This window comes from Pipra filicauda, unplaced genomic scaffold, assembly GCF_003945595.2.
Source record: "Pipra filicauda isolate LSUMZ 115617 unplaced genomic scaffold, ASM394559v2 scaffold91_size2508729_pilon, whole genome shotgun sequence".
NCBI lineage: Eukaryota > Metazoa > Chordata > Aves > Passeriformes > Pipridae > Pipra > Pipra filicauda.
In genome coordinates this window covers 368,704-390,878 of record NW_024105109.1, presented here as the reverse complement: position 1 = coordinate 390,878, position 22,175 = coordinate 368,704, and the positions used below count along the sequence as shown (strand labels likewise).

At 40.5% G+C, this 22,175-nt stretch overlaps 1 protein-coding gene across 1 annotated transcript in view; it reads right to left on the bottom strand.

The window, feature by feature from the left end:
- The window catches only part of TGFBR2 (transforming growth factor beta receptor 2), a 58,750-nt gene that overhangs the window by 11,123 nt on the left and 25,452 nt on the right, over positions 1 to 22,175 (bottom strand). The window contains exons 2-5 of the mRNA XM_027733398.2: positions 19,522 to 19,693; positions 17,662 to 17,852; positions 3,955 to 4,754; positions 2,440 to 2,581 (exon numbers count right to left, since the gene is read on the bottom strand). Of these exons, the coding sequence (XP_027589199.1) occupies positions 2,440 to 2,581; positions 3,955 to 4,754; positions 17,662 to 17,852; positions 19,522 to 19,693 (1,305 nt within the window). The remainder of the gene's footprint in view (positions 1 to 2,439; positions 2,582 to 3,954; positions 4,755 to 17,661; positions 17,853 to 19,521; positions 19,694 to 22,175) is intronic.

Here is a 22,175-nt window from a genome sequence, read left to right as displayed (position 1 = left end):
AGGCTGTGAGGAGAGGAGGGAGTCTCATAAGTGACAGATAGGAGAGGGAAAGCAGAGGGGGAGCTGCAGTCATGAATCACTGTAAGGGTATTTCACCAGCTGGCTGCAAAGATAGCCAGACTGCATGAACCAGGGGAAAATCTAAGAAGGAAATGAGAGTAATGGTGCAATGCTGTTGCAGCTCAGTAATAGTGACAAGCCAGGGGAGCTACACCCTGGGAGTTGTATATAACTGCTCTAGATGGAGATGCTAAGCCCGAGTTCCACCTCCTACAGATCTGCCCAAGTACTCCTCCTGGGGTTTTGCTGGGGACCTCACCTCTGAAAAGATTATTGAAATAGGGAAACAAAATTCAAGAAATTTGATTCCGGAGATGAGAATTAATGAGGGATGAAATGAATAGGGGAAAATCAGGATGTAGGTGGGGGTTAACTATCACCTTGAAAGCAAAGGGGATGCTGGGTTAGAGAAATCTTTACTTTTCCTGAAATAACTTCAGCTTTTCTTCCTAAGGTTAAAGTGGGTCAATCTTTTCTAGCTAAACATGCTGGTGATTTTCCTTCCTTATGAAACTCCCTTTATATCCTCTTTTAGGCAGTTGCCTTCTGAGAACAGCAGCAATAAGGTTTGTTTTTGCCACCATCTCCATTTCACCATACTCAGCAAATATGAACAGGAAGGGACTCAGGCATCATCAAAGATAAAAGATTCACAGTGAACAGCTCATATTTATATTAATAAGGTGAGTTTCTAAATGCAAGAAACAGAGAGAGCTCAAGAGACAGAGCAAAGTTCTTTTTTCTCAAGTTTTAAATCTCCTCAGCCACATTTACAAAGTGCTAATGAAAGGCTGAGGCTGTGCCAATGCTCTTAGAAACAGGCACGATCACGACTGTTAAATATGGATAGGTTTGCCTTGGAATATGTCAGACTGAGGTTCAGTTCCCGAAACACCACATGTTTTTTCACTGAAATGTTTGACTAGAAAAGATCTTTTTTTTCCCCATGTTTTTAGGCTAGCACTTTCTGCACACATACTCGCTTTGTAGCTTTCCTGGCAGGGTGCAAACAGGGGCAAATCTGTTGCCCACAATACAGCCCACCCAGCAAGACCAAACGTTGGTCAGGCATAGCGGGAGACTGAGATGGATGCATTCCTTCCTCCTGGCACATGGACATCGTGGTGCAGCCACATAGTCATTGTGCAGAGTGGCTTCAGAGACTTCCCTTGTGGTATCCCACAGATGTTGGTAGAGAAACAAGGAGCAGCTATGCACTTCCCAATATCCACTGGGATATTGGTTTCCCTCCTGTACACTGTGTTCCTCACAACGTACTGCTCTAGCGTGCAAGATTGTCCTGTCTCTGTGTCTATGGCAGCCCTTCAAAGTGGAACTGAGCGGAGCCTGATGAAAAGGGAGCCTTTGTGGTTTTGGAAGATGGCTAACAAATCTAATAAGAGTTGCATATCTTCTATAATATCCACATTAGTGTTATCTTTCACCGTCCCACTCCTTAGACTGCCTGTGTGAGCCCTGGATTGTGCAGCAATTTTTTAGAATGAATGTTAGACAATTCCAGCAGGCTGAAGAATTTTATATGTAACTTAGTCTTATTTTAGTTCCTGAAGTAAGGTGAAAATCTTCGAACATAGCATATGTAATGCAGATATCTCAACAGCAACTCTTCTGATTTCTAGCACATACAACACTGGGAATTCTGGGGCAGCTTTAGGTAAAGGAGAAATCGAGATTTTGTTTCAGTGAACAAACTCTGAATATGAACAAGCATAGCAGCTTTTCCTGCAGCTGTTCTATTAGTCAGTTCCAATAATTTTTATTTTGTTACTACACTTAATACAGCAAACATCTCTTGATTTCTCATATGGGTGATCTCTTGTGACATCACAAGCAGCAGCTGGTGATTTTGGGAAAGCAGGGAAGTTTCTATATCACTATGATGGCTCTTACTGAAATTATCAACTAGTAATTGTGACACTTAACTGGCCCTTACTACATTTGAGAATTAACACTACATGAAAGTAAACGTGAGGCAGTTATCGCTTCTTGGTTTAAACATTTCCTATTGATTTATGTTTCAAATCATTTTGGGTGACATCAACTAGACTGAGTCAATCCATGACTACTCAGTATGTCAGAGGAAAACCAGACTTTAATAACCCTTAAAAGCGATTTACCTAATAGCAGATTTATCTTTACAGCAATTGAGGAGTAATTTTCTTGTGTGCTCAGGTGCTTGGCCTTCAAGCCTGCTCATGCACGTGTACATCTCATGCTGCTGAAGGATTGTTTATTTACAGTATCCAGATACACTAGAAAAACTGGTGAGATTTAAAAAGAATCACCCTCTGCCAGACAACCACAAGAGCGTGTCTGTCTCAACATACTTTTAGAGATAAGAAAACAGATGGCACTTACCTCCGACAGCATTACAGCGAGATGTCATTTCCCAGAGGACCAAAGCCATGGAGTACACATCTGTTTGTTTGAAGGACTCCATGTTCTCCAGGTTCATCCTGGACTCCAAAACCTCAGGGGCCATATACCTTGCTGTGCCAACCTACAGAAGAAGAAATCAAGGAGAGCTCATGAGCTGAAATTGCAGTTCATATTTTGGATTCTGCTGTGATTTAACTTCAGCTTTCAGGAAAATGGTGCCATTTGACATGTATCCAAAAATTCAGGCCGTAGTTGGCACAGGCCATATTTTCTGCTGCCAGGGGAATCTGGCATTGTCCTGACTACCAACTTACTTGCACCTCTCTTGGTGAGGAAAAACAGAAAGCAGCCCTTTTTAGTTCCTTAATCAAATAACTTTGACACTGACAAGTTTTCTCGCTCTTTGGTTATTCACAGATAAATTCTGCCCTTAGGGCCTGAAGCAATTGCTGCAGACCAAGTGTCTTTCAGATGAGCAATAAACATTTTGTATTGTTTTGCACTGCGTATTGTAGTCTTAGCTGTTTCTTTTCATGATAGGCTTAAAAGGAAAGTACATGCAGGCCTGGGAGAAGAAACACACAGATACTGAATGCAGAAGCTGGTTTCGATTTGAATTGAAACCAGACTGAAGAGTTGCCCCTGAAAATGTTATAAACCAAAATATTAGTTCGATATGAGGCAAAAGTCAGTGTAAATGGACAGGCTTTTATGTGACCTATGTATAAAAATATGAATACAAAAATACACAAAAATGTGTACTTTAATAATTAGGAATGAATTAAGTTAATAAATGGTCTGAATTTATACTATAGAAGTTTTCATTAGAAGAGAGAATATTTAGAGATATACTTGAAATATGTAGTCTTGTAAGCATTCATAAACATCCCCCTGGCATCCCTGTCAAGTAGATGAGTATTATCCACGCTACTCAGTTAAAAAAACACAACAGGGCAACTATTTTCATTTGACATTCTTACATTTGCTTGCATGTAGAGAATGTACCATAATCTTAAAGAGTTGTTTCTTTTTTTACTTTTAAAACTATTATCTATTACTACTTGTCTGCTTAGACCCTTTGAGGATAGAAGACTGACTTCACATATACTGGGCTACACCAAGAGTGGGTCTATTCACAAAAAACTATAACGCCATCAGACATGAAAACTGTGTCAAAACCTCACAACGTGAAGCAGATCCTGAGTGTGTGTGTACGTGCACTGCAGCAGCACCATGAACAGTTACTAACAAGTTCACATGTGCTCACTATAAGTGAGAGGATGGCTGCATCATATACATATGCAGCTCTCTAATCATAACAAAACCTACATTGCACTTCTCTCAGTGTTGCTTTAATGTTTAGAGCCTCTTTGTTTATAAAACTGTTCGCATTAATTTTTAATGATTTTAAATAAAAGCTGCCGTAGCATCTTATGGGTTTTTTTCATCTTTTCAGCCCGGGAACCCTTCCACCCTTTCAAACTTCTAACTTACCTGCCCGCTGTTAGCCAGGTCATCCACAGACAGAGAAGGGTCCAGCCTCAGGGATAACCCAAAGTCACAGAGACAGCAGGTTAAATCATTTTTCACCAGGATGTTGGAACTTTTTAGGTCTCTGTGTACAATAGGGGTTTTGGGACGACCACAGGGTGTGTGATCACTATGCAGATGGGCAATCCCTCGGGCCAAGGACCCACCCAGTTTCCAGAGGTCCTCCCAGCTGATAATGTGCCGTGTGAGATATTCCTGCAAGTTTCCTTTAGCATGGAAGGCAGTGATCAACCAATACTGTTTACCAAGATCTGTCTTACGCTCCTCTGCTGTCAAGAACTGGAGGATGTTCTCATGCTTGAGGTTTACATCTGAAAAAATGTCTTTCTCAGTTTTCCAGGAGGCATATTCTTCATAGGGGAAAATCTTGACTGCCACGGTTTCATACTGTTCTGATGTGTTTTGCTTCAATTTGGCTTTATACACTTCAGCAAACCTTCCTTTCCCAACAACAATGTCCAACTCAATGGGCAGCAACTCTGTGTTGTGGTTGATGTTGTTGGCACAGGTAGAACTGATGTCTGAGCGGTCATCATCTAACATAATGGCACAAACATCACTGCAGTCCTTATGTTTCCTGGGCTTAACATTTTTTTCCCATGCCTTGTTGAGTTTCCTCTTCTTATGAGTGCGGTAGGCATAAAAGATAACAATGACAGCAACAGAAATCACCAGTAATGGGACAAGACTTATGATTGTGACTTTGGAAATTTCGTCTTTCTCCTGTGGCTTTTGAGGGTCGTCTGTAAAGAACACAAGAAATACATTAAATTATATCACAGGTTTATATATAGAGGAGGCTGACAATAATTATAATTTTTATCCAGAATGCAATATATTATCTTCTCCGCTAACAGTAAGTAATAAAAATTGTTACTGCCTTCTTGCTTCAAAATGTTATTTTGCATATAGGCCTCTGCTTACCAGGACTTCCCCGTCTGCTTATTTTATAAAAAGTCAGAACTGAAAGAGAAAGAACCTAATGTAATTTAGTAACTTTGTTCTTCTCTCAGGCTTTAATGTATTATGGATGAAACCTCTTCTTTCCTGAATAAAATAGACAAAGTTTCTGGCACTTACTCTGTCAATGTGTTCCTGAAAGATCTGCTCATTTAACCAGTCATTATTAGAACACACTAATTTTTCCAAGACAAATAAATAGAAAATGCAACCTGTGAACTCCCACTTTCCCAGTTATCACTCCAGATCTAGTACATTTTAATATATTTTAGTAGTAAAGTTATCTTCAGAAAGCCTGTTCCCACAAAACTTGCCAATATATATGGCAATATTCAGGCACAATATATATGCCTGCATACTTATCTGAAAAGAAAAAGCTCATTCTCATACTTTGATGTATGTGAAAGACTGTTGCTAGAACAAATTCAAACACCTGCATGTAAACAGGTATGTACAGAACTGTCACCCCACCCCACATACTTTTGCATGGATTTATGTATCTGAACACTTCCTCTGTCACTTGCTGACTGTACACTGGTTGTCCTGCTGTAAAGCAGTAGATGGTTCACTCCAAACTCCATGCCTGGTGCAGTGCACACACTAACACATTCTGGGGTGTAACATATAGGAAAGAGAAGAACAACAGGGACCTATTCTAGAATAGGGAGATATTCCAGGAAAAGTATAGATCATTATCCTAGAGATGGGAACCGCCCTGTCACCTCTAAAAATTACCTTCTAGTTCAGTATTTCTTAGGGAAGATAAACAGTTTAAAAGGGAACAGTTTTATTCCAAAAATAGATTAAAAGTGGGTCAGAGTTTATCTGAACCTGATTTGATCGAACACATGGAAATGTCTCAGTCTATTTCTTCCTTTTGAGTTGGATAAAATGTACTATATTGTCTTTGCATGAGGGAGGGGATTGATTGGAAGAAGTCCTGGGAGTCAAACCTGAATGGACTAAAACAACTGAAGCTGCAACTGCAGTAGAGCAAGCGGCTTTTGTTGGCAGCACGGCACTCTAGTGGATGCATACAGCCATGTCACTGACCCAGGTTCTGTGCATCAGGCCAAATAAGTCAATATGAAAAGGAAACGTTCAATAAGCTCTGAAGGGAAGCTGTCACTAACTACATTAGCCACAGGCCTCTATTTCCCCTACTCAGTGCCTCTCAAAACGAAGGTGAGCAATGCTAAAAGGGATGGGAGAAAAGAGTTTACAATTAGAACAAGGGGTACCTCTGACCCTCCAATTTCACTTGTAATCACTTTTCTGTTTAAACCCAGTTGGCAAGCAGCAGGAAACATGAGCTATTCAAAGGCAGGTGACAGGACATCTGAAGAGTGTATTCTTTTTTTATTTGGAAAAAAGCTGAATCCTGAACCAGGATGTGCTTCCTCTGTTTAAAAGGTTCTCCAACCAGATGTAGATCGAATAATTAAATCCTAACCTCTCTCATAGGATTTCAGGGAAGAGGAAGTGCCTTTCTAGCACTGGCATTCCCAGTCTAGCACAGGTCAATGGTATGCACTAGCAGCATCTACAAACAAAGAATATATTTCCTCCATTTAAGCAAAAGATTATTTTAAGTCAATCTCTCCTTCCAGATCCATACAAACCACAAATCCTTGTTCTCCAGTGATTTCTCTTGGCATGTTAGTAACTTTAAAAATTCTTAAATCTAAAATAAAAAAACCCCAAACCTAAAAGTTCATCACAAGTTACAGGCACCATTTCTGCTTTTCAACTTGTTACAGAGGGGGAAAAAACCTCATTTTTTTTATGGCCCTTACAGGAGGAATATATTTAGAAAGTCCAGTGTCACTGTCAGTAAACAGAAGATTTGCATTGCTTATTCCCATGTGCATTCTTTGCTTTCAGAAAATCTGCTTTATAAAGAACTTGGAAAACACCTCGGTGGAGTAGAACAGACTGCTTTGTGGGACAGCGGTTTTGGAGTTTTGGCTGCAAGCAGGCCACAACTATATGACACAACTGATCTGTAACAATGAGAGAAAATTATTTTTTTTTGAACATTCAGGGTTCTATTTTGTTGGGTTTGTTTTGTTTTTGTTTTTTATTGGCCACAGAAAAACATTCTTGAAGTTTGGGCTCTGCCCTTGGAACAGAGTAATATGTCATCTGTATCATGTGGTATACTCTTTTACAGAGATGAACATGTCTTTTTAGGGCCTTTTAAGCCCTTTTTCTTTGCCACAGGGCTGCAATATGTAGACTAGATATTTGAAATACAAATGTCTTTCTAAATGAGTGACAAAACCCCCAAGATGTATATTAGTTCTCTTTCAGATTTCTCCCCATGAGTCCAAGCAGTTGGAGGTAGCTGGAAGCATTTTCAGATTTGAGAAGTAACTCACCCAAAGCCCTCACTCCTTGATTGTTATGGCTACCTGCATGAGGATTTCCGATTGTTCCTATAAGGCCCTAGAGCAGGCTGTGTTATTTTGGCCTACATCTGAGAACTCTCCAGCAGACTTCACAGCCTCTTCAGCTCTTTCTCTTTTTGCACAAGAGAAAGCTCTGCTTGTGGTGCAGGGGGATTTCTGGGTGGAAGGGAAAAAATGTTGATGTTGCAAATGTTACTTGAAAAAGAATGAGAAAAAAATTTAATCAAAGCAGAAGCTGAGCAGTTTGGCCACTTCCCCTGAGCACTGTATCATGCTGCACCCCTGCTGCAAAGTGACACATCCGCTTTGGCACGGTCCCTTGGAGGAAGCAGGGGGTGAAAAGCATAGAGCTACACATCCCCACCTAAAGCAGCAGGGATGAAGGCTCTGCTAATTTTTTGTATTTAAGACACCAGGCAAGTCTCACTCAAGGTTTGGGAAGTGCAAGAATGAGCACCCATCAGGGTGTCAGGACTGACAAGGCTGAAGTCTGAGCTTAGGAAGGGATTGAGCTTCCTGACAGCAGAATTAAAGGAGGTAGCAGGAGCAAAGAGCTGGTGGCACTGAGGTGTGGCCTGAGCAAGACACTTCTGGAACTGCCTTTGATTTTGACTGATGATACGAGAAGAATCAAATCAGCCATTCCAGCACAAGCTAAGGATGGGATACTTCTCTGTTGAATCTGTGTACAAAATCAGGACAGGATCAAAATTCAGAGCATAGCTGTATGTTTTCATAGTGGCTAGCCAACATTTTCTGGCTTGACTACAGGAATCTAAGAATAAATACGTTCATTTGCTTATAAATAAATACACATGACTCAAACCCCATAATTTAAAAAATGGGTGTGCAGCTTCCTCTTTCTGAGCATGGAGTGAGCAAAACCCAGCTGCACAGGCAGGCAAGGAAATGGTTAAATGAAGCAGCCTTTCATGTTTTGCAAACATGCTCCTAAATAACTTTCCCCACCCAGAACTATTATTTAGTCAGATCAGTTCTTTCTTAAGCTTCAAAAGAGCCTATTAATATAGCATAACAATAGAGAAGTTGAGCTAAAAGAAAGCTTCCTGTATGCAGTTTAAACTAAGCAGGAGCCATCTGCACAACCCTTAATGTTACCTAAGCCTCGAGGGAACAGAATTCAAGTGCCAAGGAAAATGAAAACACTGTACAGCCCCTATTCAGTCAAGAAGCTTCAAAGCACAAGAGCCTGTAAATTCTTTAGGTTGGATTAGGTGCCTTTGATTGAGCTTTAGTGTCACTGAACTTTGGAAACAAGAAATAAAACAATGGCAATGAAATGAGGACACACACTTGAATGCGCAGGGCAGCAGAATGCCCTGCCAGTACTGACAGAACTACTTCCTTGCTGTCTGCTGCTTTTGTGAGTTCTAAAGTTGCTTTCTATTGAACTGCTAGTGAAAGCCACAGAGCAGGGCAAGAATAAATTTCATATTAGCAGAATTCAGGTTATACACATCCATAGTGACGTATTGCGAGCTTGTCCAGTGTCTTAAAAATCCCCAGAAGCATAAAGTCACAAAACTCGGTTCCAGACTCAGGACTGTGATCTAGTTATTTCACAAGCTCCCAGGACACAAAGCAGCCCTTTGAGCCGACTGGAGGACAACTCCATTTTGTAGCAATTCTGAGGTTTCAAAGTTTGGTTTGAATTCCACACTGGAATAAAAACTAACACTTTTTGAATGTTTTTGCTTAAACAGAATTTCTGTTCAAATGTTGCAATTTGGCAAGAGGTGTATGTGAGTGCTGAATCCCCTCCAGTGAGAGAACTGCTATGGACTACGGGAGCTTCAAGTTCAAGACCTGCTCTTTTTGGTTCAGGAGAGAGTTTTGCATCCCTGCGTACTCTGAATTAGAAAAAATGTGAGTTTGAACCTTACGTGTGTACTGATTTCTGAGCAAGGCACAAAGCAATAAAATATGGAAAAGCCTGCCCATCCCTTTAGTGCTTCTGGATGAAAGCTAGTTCCACAAAATGCCTCATTTTCAGTGAAATGAAATTTCCTCTGAGCAGCTGTTTGGGGTAACTTAATTTATCTCTATTGAAGAATCCTTAAGTGAAAATGAAATTCTGTCGCTGTATCTCCTGTACCTTCCTAATTTTGGTCTTTTTAGAATTAAAATTGCTTGTAAATCTTCAGTAAAGCATTTTTTTGATGGAAAACATTGATTTTTAAAAGAGAAACTCTGCTTCTGACATTCCTATACTTTTCCCTGAAACCCTTATCTTGATGAAGAAAGTGGTCTGAAAGTTGATCTAACTTTTAAAAACTTCTGCTAGTTTTACAGGCATCGTTTTGGAGGTTTTGTGAATGGGGATGGGGAGTTTTATAGGGGGTTGGAAGGGTGTTTCCTTAGGAAAATTGTTGATTCTGACTTAAAATACTTGACAATAATCAAACTCAAATGCTGCACCTCAAAATAACCTGTAATTCTTTATCTTGATAGTTTCTTGGAAATATTTTAATTTTCCATACTTGCTGGAGATGAAGATATTGTTTTTTAATTTAACAGGAAATCAGTTCCACCCCTCACTCAGCTCTATGCTGAACCAACTGATGGCAGAAGACAGAGATTACTAAATTTGAAAATCAGAGTGGGTTCTGTCTTGCTATCCAATGGAATATAAACCCTGACATTTCTTGTAGTCTTTCTTGAAAGTTAAATTCCTTCAGCAAATTCCTGAATTTTAAAAGAGCTTTTTTTGGATTAAGTAAACCAAGTCTGTCAAGGCCAGTAACTTGTGCTTAAGCTGTATGTCTTCATCTTTTAGTCTAAAAGGAATATTACCAGGTTATCCAAACAGTATCTTGTCTCCTGGAGAGGCACTACCTCCGGTAGCTGATAGGTCTGCCTGGCCTGCTACAGAATCATAGAATTGTTTAGGTTGGAAAAGACTTCTAAGATCATCGAGTCCAAGTGTTAAACCAGCACTGCCAAGTCCATCACTAAACCACGTCCCTAACTGCCACATCTGCACATCTTTTAAATATCTCCAGATATGGTCACTCAACCACTTCCACAGGCAACCTGTTCAAATGCTTAACAACCCTTTTGGTGAAGAATTTTTCCCAACTATCCAATCTAAACCTCAACTGCTGCAACTTGAGGCCATTTCCTCTTGTTCTATTCCTTCTTAATTGGGAGAAGAGGCTGACCCCCACCTCACTACAACCTCCTTTCAGATAGTTGTAGAGAGTGATAAGGTCACCCCTGAGCCTCCTTTTCCCCAGGATAAACTACCCCGGTTTCCTCAGCTGCTCCTCATCAGACTTGTGCTCCACACCCTTCACCAGTTCCTTGCCCTTCTCTGGACACACTGCAGCACCTCAATGTCTTTCTTGTTGTGAAATAACAGAAAACAGGACTCGAAGTGCAGCCTCACCAGTGCTGAGCACAGAGGGACGATCCTTTCCCCCAGGCAGCTCTCCAGCCACTCATCCCCAAGCTTGTAGCACTGCATGGGGCTGCTGTGATCCAAGTGCAGGACCTGGCACTTCACCTTGTTGAGCATCATACAGTTGGCCTCAGCCTGTTCAGATCCCCCTGTAGAGCCTTCTTACCCTCCAGCAGTTCAACACTCCCACCCAACTTGGTGTCATCTGCAGACTGGCTGAGGGTGCACTCAATCCCCTTGTCCAGGTCATTGACAGAGATATCAAACAGGCCTGTCCCCAGTACTGAGCCCTGGGGAACACAGCCTGTGACTGGCCACCAGCTGGATGTAACTCCATTCACCCACACGCTTTGGGCTAGACCATCAAGACAGTTTTCTACTCAGCAAAGGGTCCACTTGTCCAAATCATGAGCAGCTAGTTTCTCCAGCAGAAACGATGTCAAAAATTTTCTAGAGTCTAGGTAGACAATACGTATAGCCTTTCCCCCAAAGATAGTAGAAGTAGCAAGGTAAAGCAATCTCTAGAGCCTGTTTCTAAAGCTATCTTTCTAAAATACTGTCATCCACATGGTTCAGAATTTTTGCCCTAAGGATGTTTACTCAAAGGTATGGGAACTCATTTGCTTGATCTTTTGGGTATTTGGCCACCTGAATGTTGCTCTGCAGTCAACAAATGGCTGGCAAACCAGACCCAGCTCTCAGAGCACTTAATGCATATCCTTGCCCAGTGCCACCACTAACCTCTTTTCCTGAGAAGTAGTAAGGCAAAAGCATGAGCAGTTTTGGAGACCTGTAGCGCACTCACTGCTGCTCTCCCCTGCAGGCCAGCAGTTTTGCCCTCGGCATGTGACTACCCAGGGCATCAGGACCCAAGACTTCTCTGTAATACCTAGGGAAAATCCCCAGTTACATGACCCAGCCACATGTGTTACATTTTGGAAGAGTCATGCATATACATCTGTCACCTGATGGGAATGGTTGCATCTTAGTCACAGGGGTGGGAGGCAGGCAACTTGATTGCCTCTGGGTGTCTTACTTCAGCGAAAAGGCTGGGCAGTAATGATGTAATGGATATTTCATCTATTGTAAGCAGAATTTAGTTTTTCAACCGATTGCCAAGCATGCTATTCAGCACCCAGGAGGTTTAAGAAACTCTTAAGCTCTAAGACAGAACAAATAGTTTGTTGCTGTTTTTATTCCCTCACTGCTGGCTAGAAAGTGTAATTCCTTGATTTGCTGGCACAGCACTCCTTTGCTTAAAATCTCCCACCCCCAGATGCATTCCCTTCTTATCTCTCCCATTCTAACAGATCATTTCACTGTGTCTACATGGCATCTCTCACACATTTTGACTTTTGTAGCTGAGCTTTCCTACTCAGTGATATAAGAGCCGACATATTCTAAATTTACATGATGTGACTGTTTTTCTGTGATACATGGCTAAGTTATACAGCTTGGGTGTCTGCTGCTGTTTGCTGGTGGTTTTCTGGAACAAATCAATCTCTCCAGTTTCAATATGTTCCAACAGATGCCACACATTAACCACTATTTTTATTCTCAGCCTGAGTTTCACCCCTCCAACCTTTCCCAAAATATTATGTTGCCAGTGTTAGTTACAGTTTGTTTCTGTCTGTAATTATTAAAGTCTCTTCCATGACAACCTGATAAAAGGTTGGCCACATTCCCACACTTATTAAGCTCTCAAGTGATGCAAATTGTAACAAATATGCCAACCAGACTGGAAGAGTGCTGCTTAGTTTGTTTTTATACAAATTTGTAACCAAGCTGGAATGGTTATTTTCCTAGGAAGCAAACAATATAAATAATACAGAGCAAACCAAAATTTTGGCTTCTTTAGCCTCTTTCCATTCTATTTCCTTTCTATCCCACTAAGTGATTCAGACATTCAGCATTAGACAGCCTCTCCTTTGGTTACACACAGCTGCAGGCACTGGGTGGGACTCTTGTGCCTGCAAATACCTAAGAGGAAACATAGATAACAAAGCCAATATACAAGCGGTGAGAGGCTCTGTGACACGTTATGTAATGCTACTGACCTCTTTTATGGGGCAGCTGGAAGACAGTTACCTTCTGAACATGTTAGTTGGATAACAGAAAAAGAGATTAATGAAAGCCTTTGTTAAAATCCACTTGGAAGCAGTCCAGCTGTAATCATCTCCCTTCTGTTGTTCCTTGAGCACCGGACAACTCATCACATAAGTATTTATGGTCTCATGACTGTGCACAGATCTTAAGTCTGCTCTTAAGTTTGAGATCCTTCTATGTAGTCAAGTAAAATCACTAACACTTTGATTCTAGTAAGGAGAGGAAGAGGAGAGAAAGAAAGGAAAAGACGGGCAACATGTTAGAGACAAGTGAGAGATATCAAGTTAAGGAAACTCTAAAACATCATCCATATCTCCTGTGATCTGGGCATAGGACAGGGCATTGCACAGGCATGCTTGCAGTGCTTCAGGCAGCAGAACAATATTAGCTCTCCCAGGTAACAACCATACACAGTGAGCAACCACAGCACTTGACACACTGCAAATCCATAGACTGTAATTTGTTCAGGCAAATGACTCACCCACAATTGATTAATCAAATACTTACATCTCTTACACTCTCAATTAGCCAGCTTTGTGAAACCATGATCAATGTGAAGATTGTTAGCAGCACAACACTCTCCCTTCCTTGGCGCACTTCCCCAGTTAGCTTCATTATTTTCATAAACTCTTGTTGACCTGCTGTTCATGTCTATCACTGAAGTTTTGATACTCCAAGGCAACTATTTGGATGATTCAGAATCTGTACACATTGTTGCTGCTACAGATTTCTCCCGTATTTGGGTGAGGTGGGAATGCCCAAAATAATGACCTCATCTTGCAGGACATGAGCAATAAACATAGTCTACCTGAACAATCCCACAGACACCTTGTTTTCAAGCTGCATGAAGATCAGCATACCATGGCAAGACAGTTGATGATAAAATATTACTGCCATGTAAGTTATTAGAATGAAACAACTGTAAACCAAATAGAGTATGTTAAAATCCTGTTTCCAGATTTTGAGTTCTCTGCATTGTTGCTTGGATTTGAATTTGATGCCCAGGATAACAACTGCATATATACTGACAACAGTACTTAAAGGATTTGTTTTCCTGTTTGCAATGTCCAGTGCTGGGTCACCCTTTTGCACATCACTGAATGAAAGTGCCTGAATGAGCTGCATAAAAGGAAGAAGTTGCATGGCATAGCAGGTAGGTCACGCACTCTGTAGCCAAGGAAATGAGATTCCTGCATATTACTAAGATTGCCTAGTCATCTCTGCCTGTGGAAAATGGGTGAGATGTGGGACCGGAAAGGGCCCTATCCTGCTTGGTCCTTTTGGGTAAACAAGCCTTGACCTCAGTCAAGGAACTCAAGATTGTTAATAAAAACCAACTTTGTTAGACAGTTGTCATGCTCGCACTGGTTGATGAATAGAGGCTGGAAGATGGTGTGGCAAAGGGAAGGCTGAGGAACAGAGCTTCCCAAACATCAAGGGAGGACTGAGACAACTCAGTCAACTACAGATAGACCTGGTTCATCACAGTAGGTCAAAGCATAAGAAGGTAAAGCAAGATGTAGAAGATCCACTAGACACAACCAGACATCAGGGAGGAAAAAACCCTGGTAGTCCAGTGCTCATTTTTTCCATGACAGTAGGGCCAGGCCTCTGTCTGCTGCCTAGTCAACCTTTAGCCACCCAGGGCCTTTTCACCCTGATTTTAGTTAATCTTTTCCAGTGGTTTTGCTCCCTGGCTTTGCCTTCGGGTAACACTGACATTAGACTTTTGAATAAATAATAATTACAACACACTGGCATTGAGTTTTGCTGTGAGAAGCATTTTTCCACCACAGGGCTGTAAGTTGCTTGCCAGTGATTCACAATTTTGTTTGGCAAAAAGGGGATGTATTAACAAACAAATACACAGTAGTCAGATTTACAATGGTTACCTGTCTCCTTTATATTATTTCTCCAAGAACTATAGAACATTGATTCTGCACACAGTATTTTCGATGAGGTGCCTGTGGCCTGAAACACCAGGGATCTGAATCAGGGTCAGCCCCCTGATACAGCAGAACTACAGGCATGTTTAGGTGCATATCTGACTTTGTCTTTCTTATTTTGCAGACTGGCCATTTAAATGAAAGTCCATACAAGAAATAGGCATTTGATTTGGATGTAACTATTTCAAACATTTCTAAAGCCACGCTTGGGTGAGTCACAACACCTCCCAGTACCCAAAACCTTTAGGTGTTTGTATCTAAAAATGGAGTCATGAGATTTGCCCTTCACATTCAAGACTGATATGAGCCAACAGTGCTATAAACCAATTCTTCCATAAGCAATAACAGCCCAGCTGTGAATCACTAAAACATAGTGACTAATGTCAGGTGGAAATTAGAACTTGTTGCCTTACCCATAATTTTCTTTCTTACCTCAGAAAAACCAGAAACAAATTAAATCTGGTCTGTCTCAAGTGTGTATGCAGGAAGAAGAGGTAGAACACTAATCATTTATAGCAACAGCTTGAAAGGAAAGGCTGTGATTAACAGGTGAAGAATTACAATCTTTTTTATCATCTCAATTTCTGCTAATAAATGAGTAAAATCATTGTTTGATCAGGCTTTTTTAGAGTAGTTTTTGTCTGCTCTCTAAAACTACAGAATATGCAAAACCACTGCAAAAAATTCTTGCTCTGGTGGACAAGAAATGTAGAGAAAAAAAAAAGGCAAGAACAATGTATGGAATAGATTTGGATGACAGTCATTCCAAAGGCAAAATTATTACAGGCTATTATCTAGTTGTCTGGAGGAGCCATGGACCAGCTGGCTGTGATGTTCTGCTCAAAGTTAAACACAGACAGGAAACCGCATGTCTGATACTGTAAAAATCGTTTGTCTTCCTGCCATGGCTAACCAGGCAAGCAACCCAATGGGGCTGTTTTCATTTAAAAGAAACACTAATCCACAACAATAAAAAAAGGAATGACAAAGCCTCAATTCTCCCCCCTTCCGACTGGAGTTAATGCCTGTGTTTGTGAATGAACTGGAAATGTTACAAAGTGAAGTTTTACATTATTTTAATTTTTGTCTGTAGTTATTCACTTAATACATATGAATGCAGCACATGGTTTTCATGAGTCACCTAGAGTGCTTACAGCACATGACCTAGAAGGAAAAGCTCCACTCAGAGGAGTGAAAGGAATTAGGGTAAAAAGACTGGGTTTAAATTTATACTACTCCTTTTAGGCTACTCTGGAAATGTGAGTGAGGCTGCAGAGTTGCTGGGAATTAAAGCACTTGGTGTTGAGTTTCTAGAACAGTTTTCATAAACATACACACTGAAGACACACATTTATCACGGTGATTGCCTTCAGCTATACAGCTCCAGGAGAAACAGCTATAAGATGACTAATTCATAACAAATTAGCCAAAATACACAAGGGTGTGGTTCATGCTGTACAAAAACACTAGACAGCTAACACAGAGTAAGATCTATTCACTGGGAATACATTCTCTTAAAAAAAATCTGTTAGAATTAGGTCCTGGATCTACCCCCTGTGCTCACATCAATACCAGTATATACTCCAAACTCTTTAAAGCTCACCCCCGTAAGGGCTGGTCACACAACCACAGATCAGCAATCAGGTTGTCTGGTTTCAAATCAGGCTTGGAGAGGGAATAAGGAAGAGCATGGGACCAGATATGGATAGACTGGGCCAAGGGAAAAAAAGACTTGCTAGCTTTCTCTTGGCTAATTTGTTGTGGTTTTGTGACCTAAACTAGTTCGCCTTCTTGGAGGACTGGGAAGTGAGAGCTGGAAGTCACTCACACAGTTGTCCACCTCAGTGCAGTCACGCACCATGTTTTCCAGGAGTAGAAACAGTGTCCCAACCCTTTGTTATCTCAGGTAATGAGGATCTAATTATATCCTGTTCTGAGGAACCTACAGGCAATGAAGATGGGTTCTGTGTGCTGCAATCCTTTAGAAGTGTGTGCACACAAATTTCTCCACAGAAGGCCTCAAAATTGCCTGCAAGAGACCTGACTTCGTCTCAGTAAAAGCATCACTATGGGATCCAGCAGGCAGGAGAAAATAAAGCAAGGGGTGTGTGTGCGGACCCATGCACATCCGTGTGTGCAGCATGAGGTCCACCAGCCCTATACACACCTGCACTGCCTTTATTATGTTTGCAGTGGGCTGAAGTAGAATGGGGACAGGTCGTGATTTGGTCTATAGTCAGATTTCCCTGGTTTAACTGAACCCACATACACTTCCTTTTGCCATAGTAAGAGCGAGGTAACATATCCCCCTGAGGAGGAACCTTCTAGCTACTTCATGCCCACCACAGAACAAGGGCAGATGGTCAGTTACAACAGAGAATCTGACTTAAATTTCACATTCTATCAAGTTATCAGTAGCATTTATATATGCAGATGACACACTATGGGAATACAGCCTTTTAGAAGAGGCAAGACCTTAAATACAGAATTTGCCTCTAGTTTAGGTATTATAATGTAATTAGTATATGTAGCATTTTGGTCTGTCAACAGAACAAATGTAAACGTCTTGCTTTCCTCTTTAATCAGCTTTAAGTGCAATGTCTCGGGCTGACTATCAGACTTATTTCAAAAGGAGGACAGCCTGGTAGAAAGAAATATCCTCTGAACGCACAAAAGGAAGGTTGAGATTTTGCAGGATTCAAAAGAGACCACTAGAAGTTTTCCTCCACAAAATGCAAGTCCAAAGTACCTTGGTATTACACAGTTGCAAGGAATGTAGGAATGCAAGGTAAATTATTAAACCTACCTGATGTAAAAATGAGCATATCGTTGCATTCTTCACTTGTACAGGAACACATGAACATCAATCCCCCATCTTCCTTCTTTTCCCTCATCAAACACTTCTTTGAGTTGTAGTCATCCAAAACGTGGCCATAAAGTGTTTTTTGGGGATCATGGCAAATTGTTTCTAGGGTCACATTTTCATCATTCTGTCTCCTGAAAATGAAAAGGAGAAAACTGAAATCAAAGAAGGAATATTTTACAAAGGGAGCAGATAGGACTGCACCTGCCCAAAATTTGCCTCTTTTGAAAACATAAATAGCATTTAAAGAGTACCATGTATTCTTTTCTGTCTTTCCTGAATGGGGCAGATTTGGCTGTGTCTGGACTCCTCACATTTGTACAATGGCACAGCTATTCCTGTATCATATTACCACAAAGCTCGGAAGAGTGCCTTTGGAAATCTCATCCAGAATTATTCAAGCTAGTGTTCAATGAACTGCTGTGAACTTTGGAACATACTTTTGGTTTTTGTGGTCACTGAGCAGACAGTAAAAATCTGTGTGAAATTATGATAAAAAGAGAATTATTTCCTCAAAATCTGAGGAATTTCTATTGAGTTGGCCTTTTATTTATTTTTTAAGCCTACAATCGGCAAAATTTCTGCACTGCACTGAAGGAGTTATCTTTATATTTTAAAAAAAACTAAACAAATAGAAAACAAACCTCACCCCAATACCAATAATAAAACTGATGCAAGCTAGAGTTGCCTCACTATCAGCTGACAATCTGAAACATATTCCTGTATTCTGTCCTGGTCCATAGATTTCATTTCATTGACAAAAGACTGAAAGGCAAAGAACCCTTTAAATACAGTTCTTAACTCATTTGCCTTTTGAATAAATGACCGTGAAAAATCCGGAACATATCTTAAATTGCACTACAGTCCCTTTTTATGGCAATAATAGACACTGATCACTTATTAAAGAAGCACAGGACGAATATAGAACAGCACACTGGAACTGCAAATCAAATGTCTACTTCCAATTACGCTGAACATCTCTTCAAGTCAATGGACACAACTAATCCCTCAATAAGTGAATTAATTATGTCTCTGGGTAAGGGCTTCTAATTATTCTCCTAAATCAGCAGCAATGCTGCAAACACATAGTTCTGTTCCTTTTGTCCAGTTATGAATTCATTAAGAGTGTTTCTTGTTTTCCTTGGTAGGATTGGATTCCCATTTATGGAAGGGCAAAACCTCAGTTTTCAGACTGGAACACAAGTTTAGAGTCAAGAAGTCCTAAACAACTCATTTTCATAAACTCTTGATTTCTTTGAATCAAGACATAGGCTGTATAAAAGGCATCATGCCTACATTGAAGTCACTAAATACAGAGAATTTTGTTTAACATTAAGAGAAAGTATTTCTACCTGGCTATTTACACGGCAATAAGCCTCCTGTTCTATCTACATAATGGCCTCCTCCTATCTACATAATTTAGTTCACTTTGAAATCTACAAGAGAATTGTCTTTCTTCAGCAAATGTCACCACAATACTCTCTTGAGTCTCAAATCTGTTTCTACTCTGAGTGCTGTGGGTGGATGCAGCTTACTGGTTTGAGCAGAACCATGCCTCTTTTCCAATAACAGCATAAGCTGCAACAGAACTGTTTTAGAAGAAAAAAGTCCCCAGAACATTTCATATCAGAATTGTTAACCTCAAACAACTCTCAGTATGCTGACCACAGATATGAGTGGGAAAGGAGATAGCAAAGCCTGGTGGGGGAGCAGGGACATTCTGAATATCAGAGCAATTAAGGAAAGTACTAATGGTGAATTAGAGTGTGCTCCCATCCCCACCTGTATGACGAAATAACTTACCATATAGCAACACAGACTTCACTAGTTTTCTCACAGATAGAAGTGATGTTGCAGTTGCTCTTGCACTGATGTTGATTTGAGCAGGTTGTTACTTTAATGTCACAAAATTTGCATAGGTTTGGCATTTTCAATCCACTTTCCTTATTTCTGTCTACAGGTGACATAAATTCCGCTTAAGAAAAAAAAAAAGAGAAGAAAACTCAATAACGGTAAATTATCAGGTTGCATTATTGCTTATTAAAAAGATAAGGTTTTCAGCAGCAGCTAACATTTCCTCCCACCTTAAATTAGAAAATTTTTGATCTTTCACAGCTACCAATTTTCTTTACAACAAGGCAAGTGCCACAGTGTCAAGACCAGGTTAATTAAAGTGAATTTGAAAACTGAAATAAGCTTCTATTGACTTCAGAGGGAGCAAAAGTTGCTTTGTAATTTGCAGAATCAACTTTTTCCAAGACCAGTTTGCACTAAATAGTTCTCTGCTGGCATTATTCACAGGCAGCATATCCCCACGCATAAAATTGCCAAATTTTATATAATTTGGCACTGTGTGCCAAAGTGACTGTGGATATCTTAGTGAGAATGCACATTAGCTGCGTGATGAATTTTGCAAGTTTGTCTTTACTAACCTAAGGCATAACATAGGTGTCATCCCTAGTCTGATTACTGTTCACACAGAAAAACACAGAACTGGAACTGCATTTCAGCTTAAGGTAGATGGTTGCAGATGAAACTCAAGCCGGATATGCAACAGGGCATCTCTGCCTCTCATGTAATCAATTATAGGAGTCTTACTGGGCTAACTCAAGGGGACTTGAACTCAGACTAACTTGCAATGACAGCCTGTCTTGTAGAAGTCTACTTTGACCCAACAGCTACATTTCTGCACCCAGGCATTGAATAATTACTTGCTTACTGATTCTGAGTCTTAGTACTCACCATCTGCTTCAGTGTGGCAGCAGTAAGGAAAGAGGTATTTTTTGTACCACTGTATGAATTTTAAGAAACTTACTTTTAGCTCAAAAACTATTTTGAAAAGCCAGTGTGACTATAAGGAAGAGAAAATGCTGACACAAATTTCTTTCTAAAGCTAAAATGAACATGCAACTATCTGAAGTGGAGCAGACAATCAACAACAGTTTCAGTCTGACTCATTTTTTTAATATAATTTGAAAAGTAGGTTGGATGACTTTAGGAGATACTGGGCTTCATACAGCACAGGCCTTCTCTTGTAGCCACCTGTGTGTTAAAACTATGTTCATACTGCTTTCTGTGGCCAAATGTTGCTAGTCAACCAGTAACAGGCAACCGGGGATTTGTAATTTCCCCCTCTCTCCTCAATTAGCTGAGAAATCAATTTTTTCCTTCTAGAATTTCACTCTTTACTACCATTAGAATATTTTATTACAGGAAATAAATATACTTGATTTTTCCAGAATGAAATAAAAAGGCCTCTTGCTAACATTTTCAATGGATTTCTGAGCCATTGTGAGGGACTGAAAGAAAAGTTTTCCCCCTCCACCCAATCACACATCTTTCTCATCACTAGCATGCTCTGGTACTGATATAAAGTCTCTGCCATTGGAATCAATGGCAAAACTCCCAATTATTTTAATGGCATAGAAGAAGGTCCTATGCAGAAGGGATGGTTAGGATGAGCTCACTAGGTGTGGCAGTGCACTTCCCCCCGCCCCCCACCCCTGTTTTTGGCTTAAGCAATAGCTATCAGCAGTGGCTGTGATGGCTGCACCTGGCTTGAGTTGGACTCTCGGAAGACAGATAATAACACAATAGCTAAGGGCCATAAAACTTACTCAACAGCAGAGGGCTAGTTGAGCATGGGCCAACCAAAATACAGCTGGTATGCAAGTATTATTGCAAGTATTATTGTAAGTCAATCATCTTACTCCATAAATAGGGAACAGCCCAGGGTCTGCTGAGCTCTCCTGTGTGGCAGTGGGCTGCACACCAGGATCTCCCCTTGAATAGGGAGGCCCCTCAAGGTTACTCTCCAAGGTTGAGGGAATCCTTATTGCATTAAATACTTAGTAAGTGAATTGGGAATAAGCACACTGAAACTTTGAAATCTTAGCTAAGTAAGATAAAGTATTGGTTGTGCACATATAATCCTTTAGATATAAACCATTGACAAAGCCTGGAACTAGGTCTGGATTCAGCCACACATAGAAACCCCTCAGAAAGGGGTTTAAAATACAAGGAGGTCCTTTATGAACCTCATGACTCAACTGGAGGGTCTCTCTGACAGTTTTGTCTCACCTTGCCCTCTGCAGTAAATAATCAAGTGTACCTTGCCATCAAAGTTTGTTAAAACACTGTCACATTTACTATCAAACCTTGCTAAAACTCTGGTTTATGTCAATAAACATGCTACCTCTTATAAGGGAGGTGTGTCGCTCCATTCACGACACTGGGAGCGCTTAGATGGGTGGAGAATGCTGGTACTATATTATGGTCTCGCAGAATTTTAAGCCCCAGGTAAACATTTCTTGTTCTTAATTATATGTGTTGCAACAACTCTCAGAAGCTATGCAGAGGAACAAAGCCTCACTGAAGTAGGTGTGGTAGGATCTCAAAAGGTCTTGAATCTAGTGCTCTATGAAATATGTGTTAACATCATCATCGTTATGGCAAAT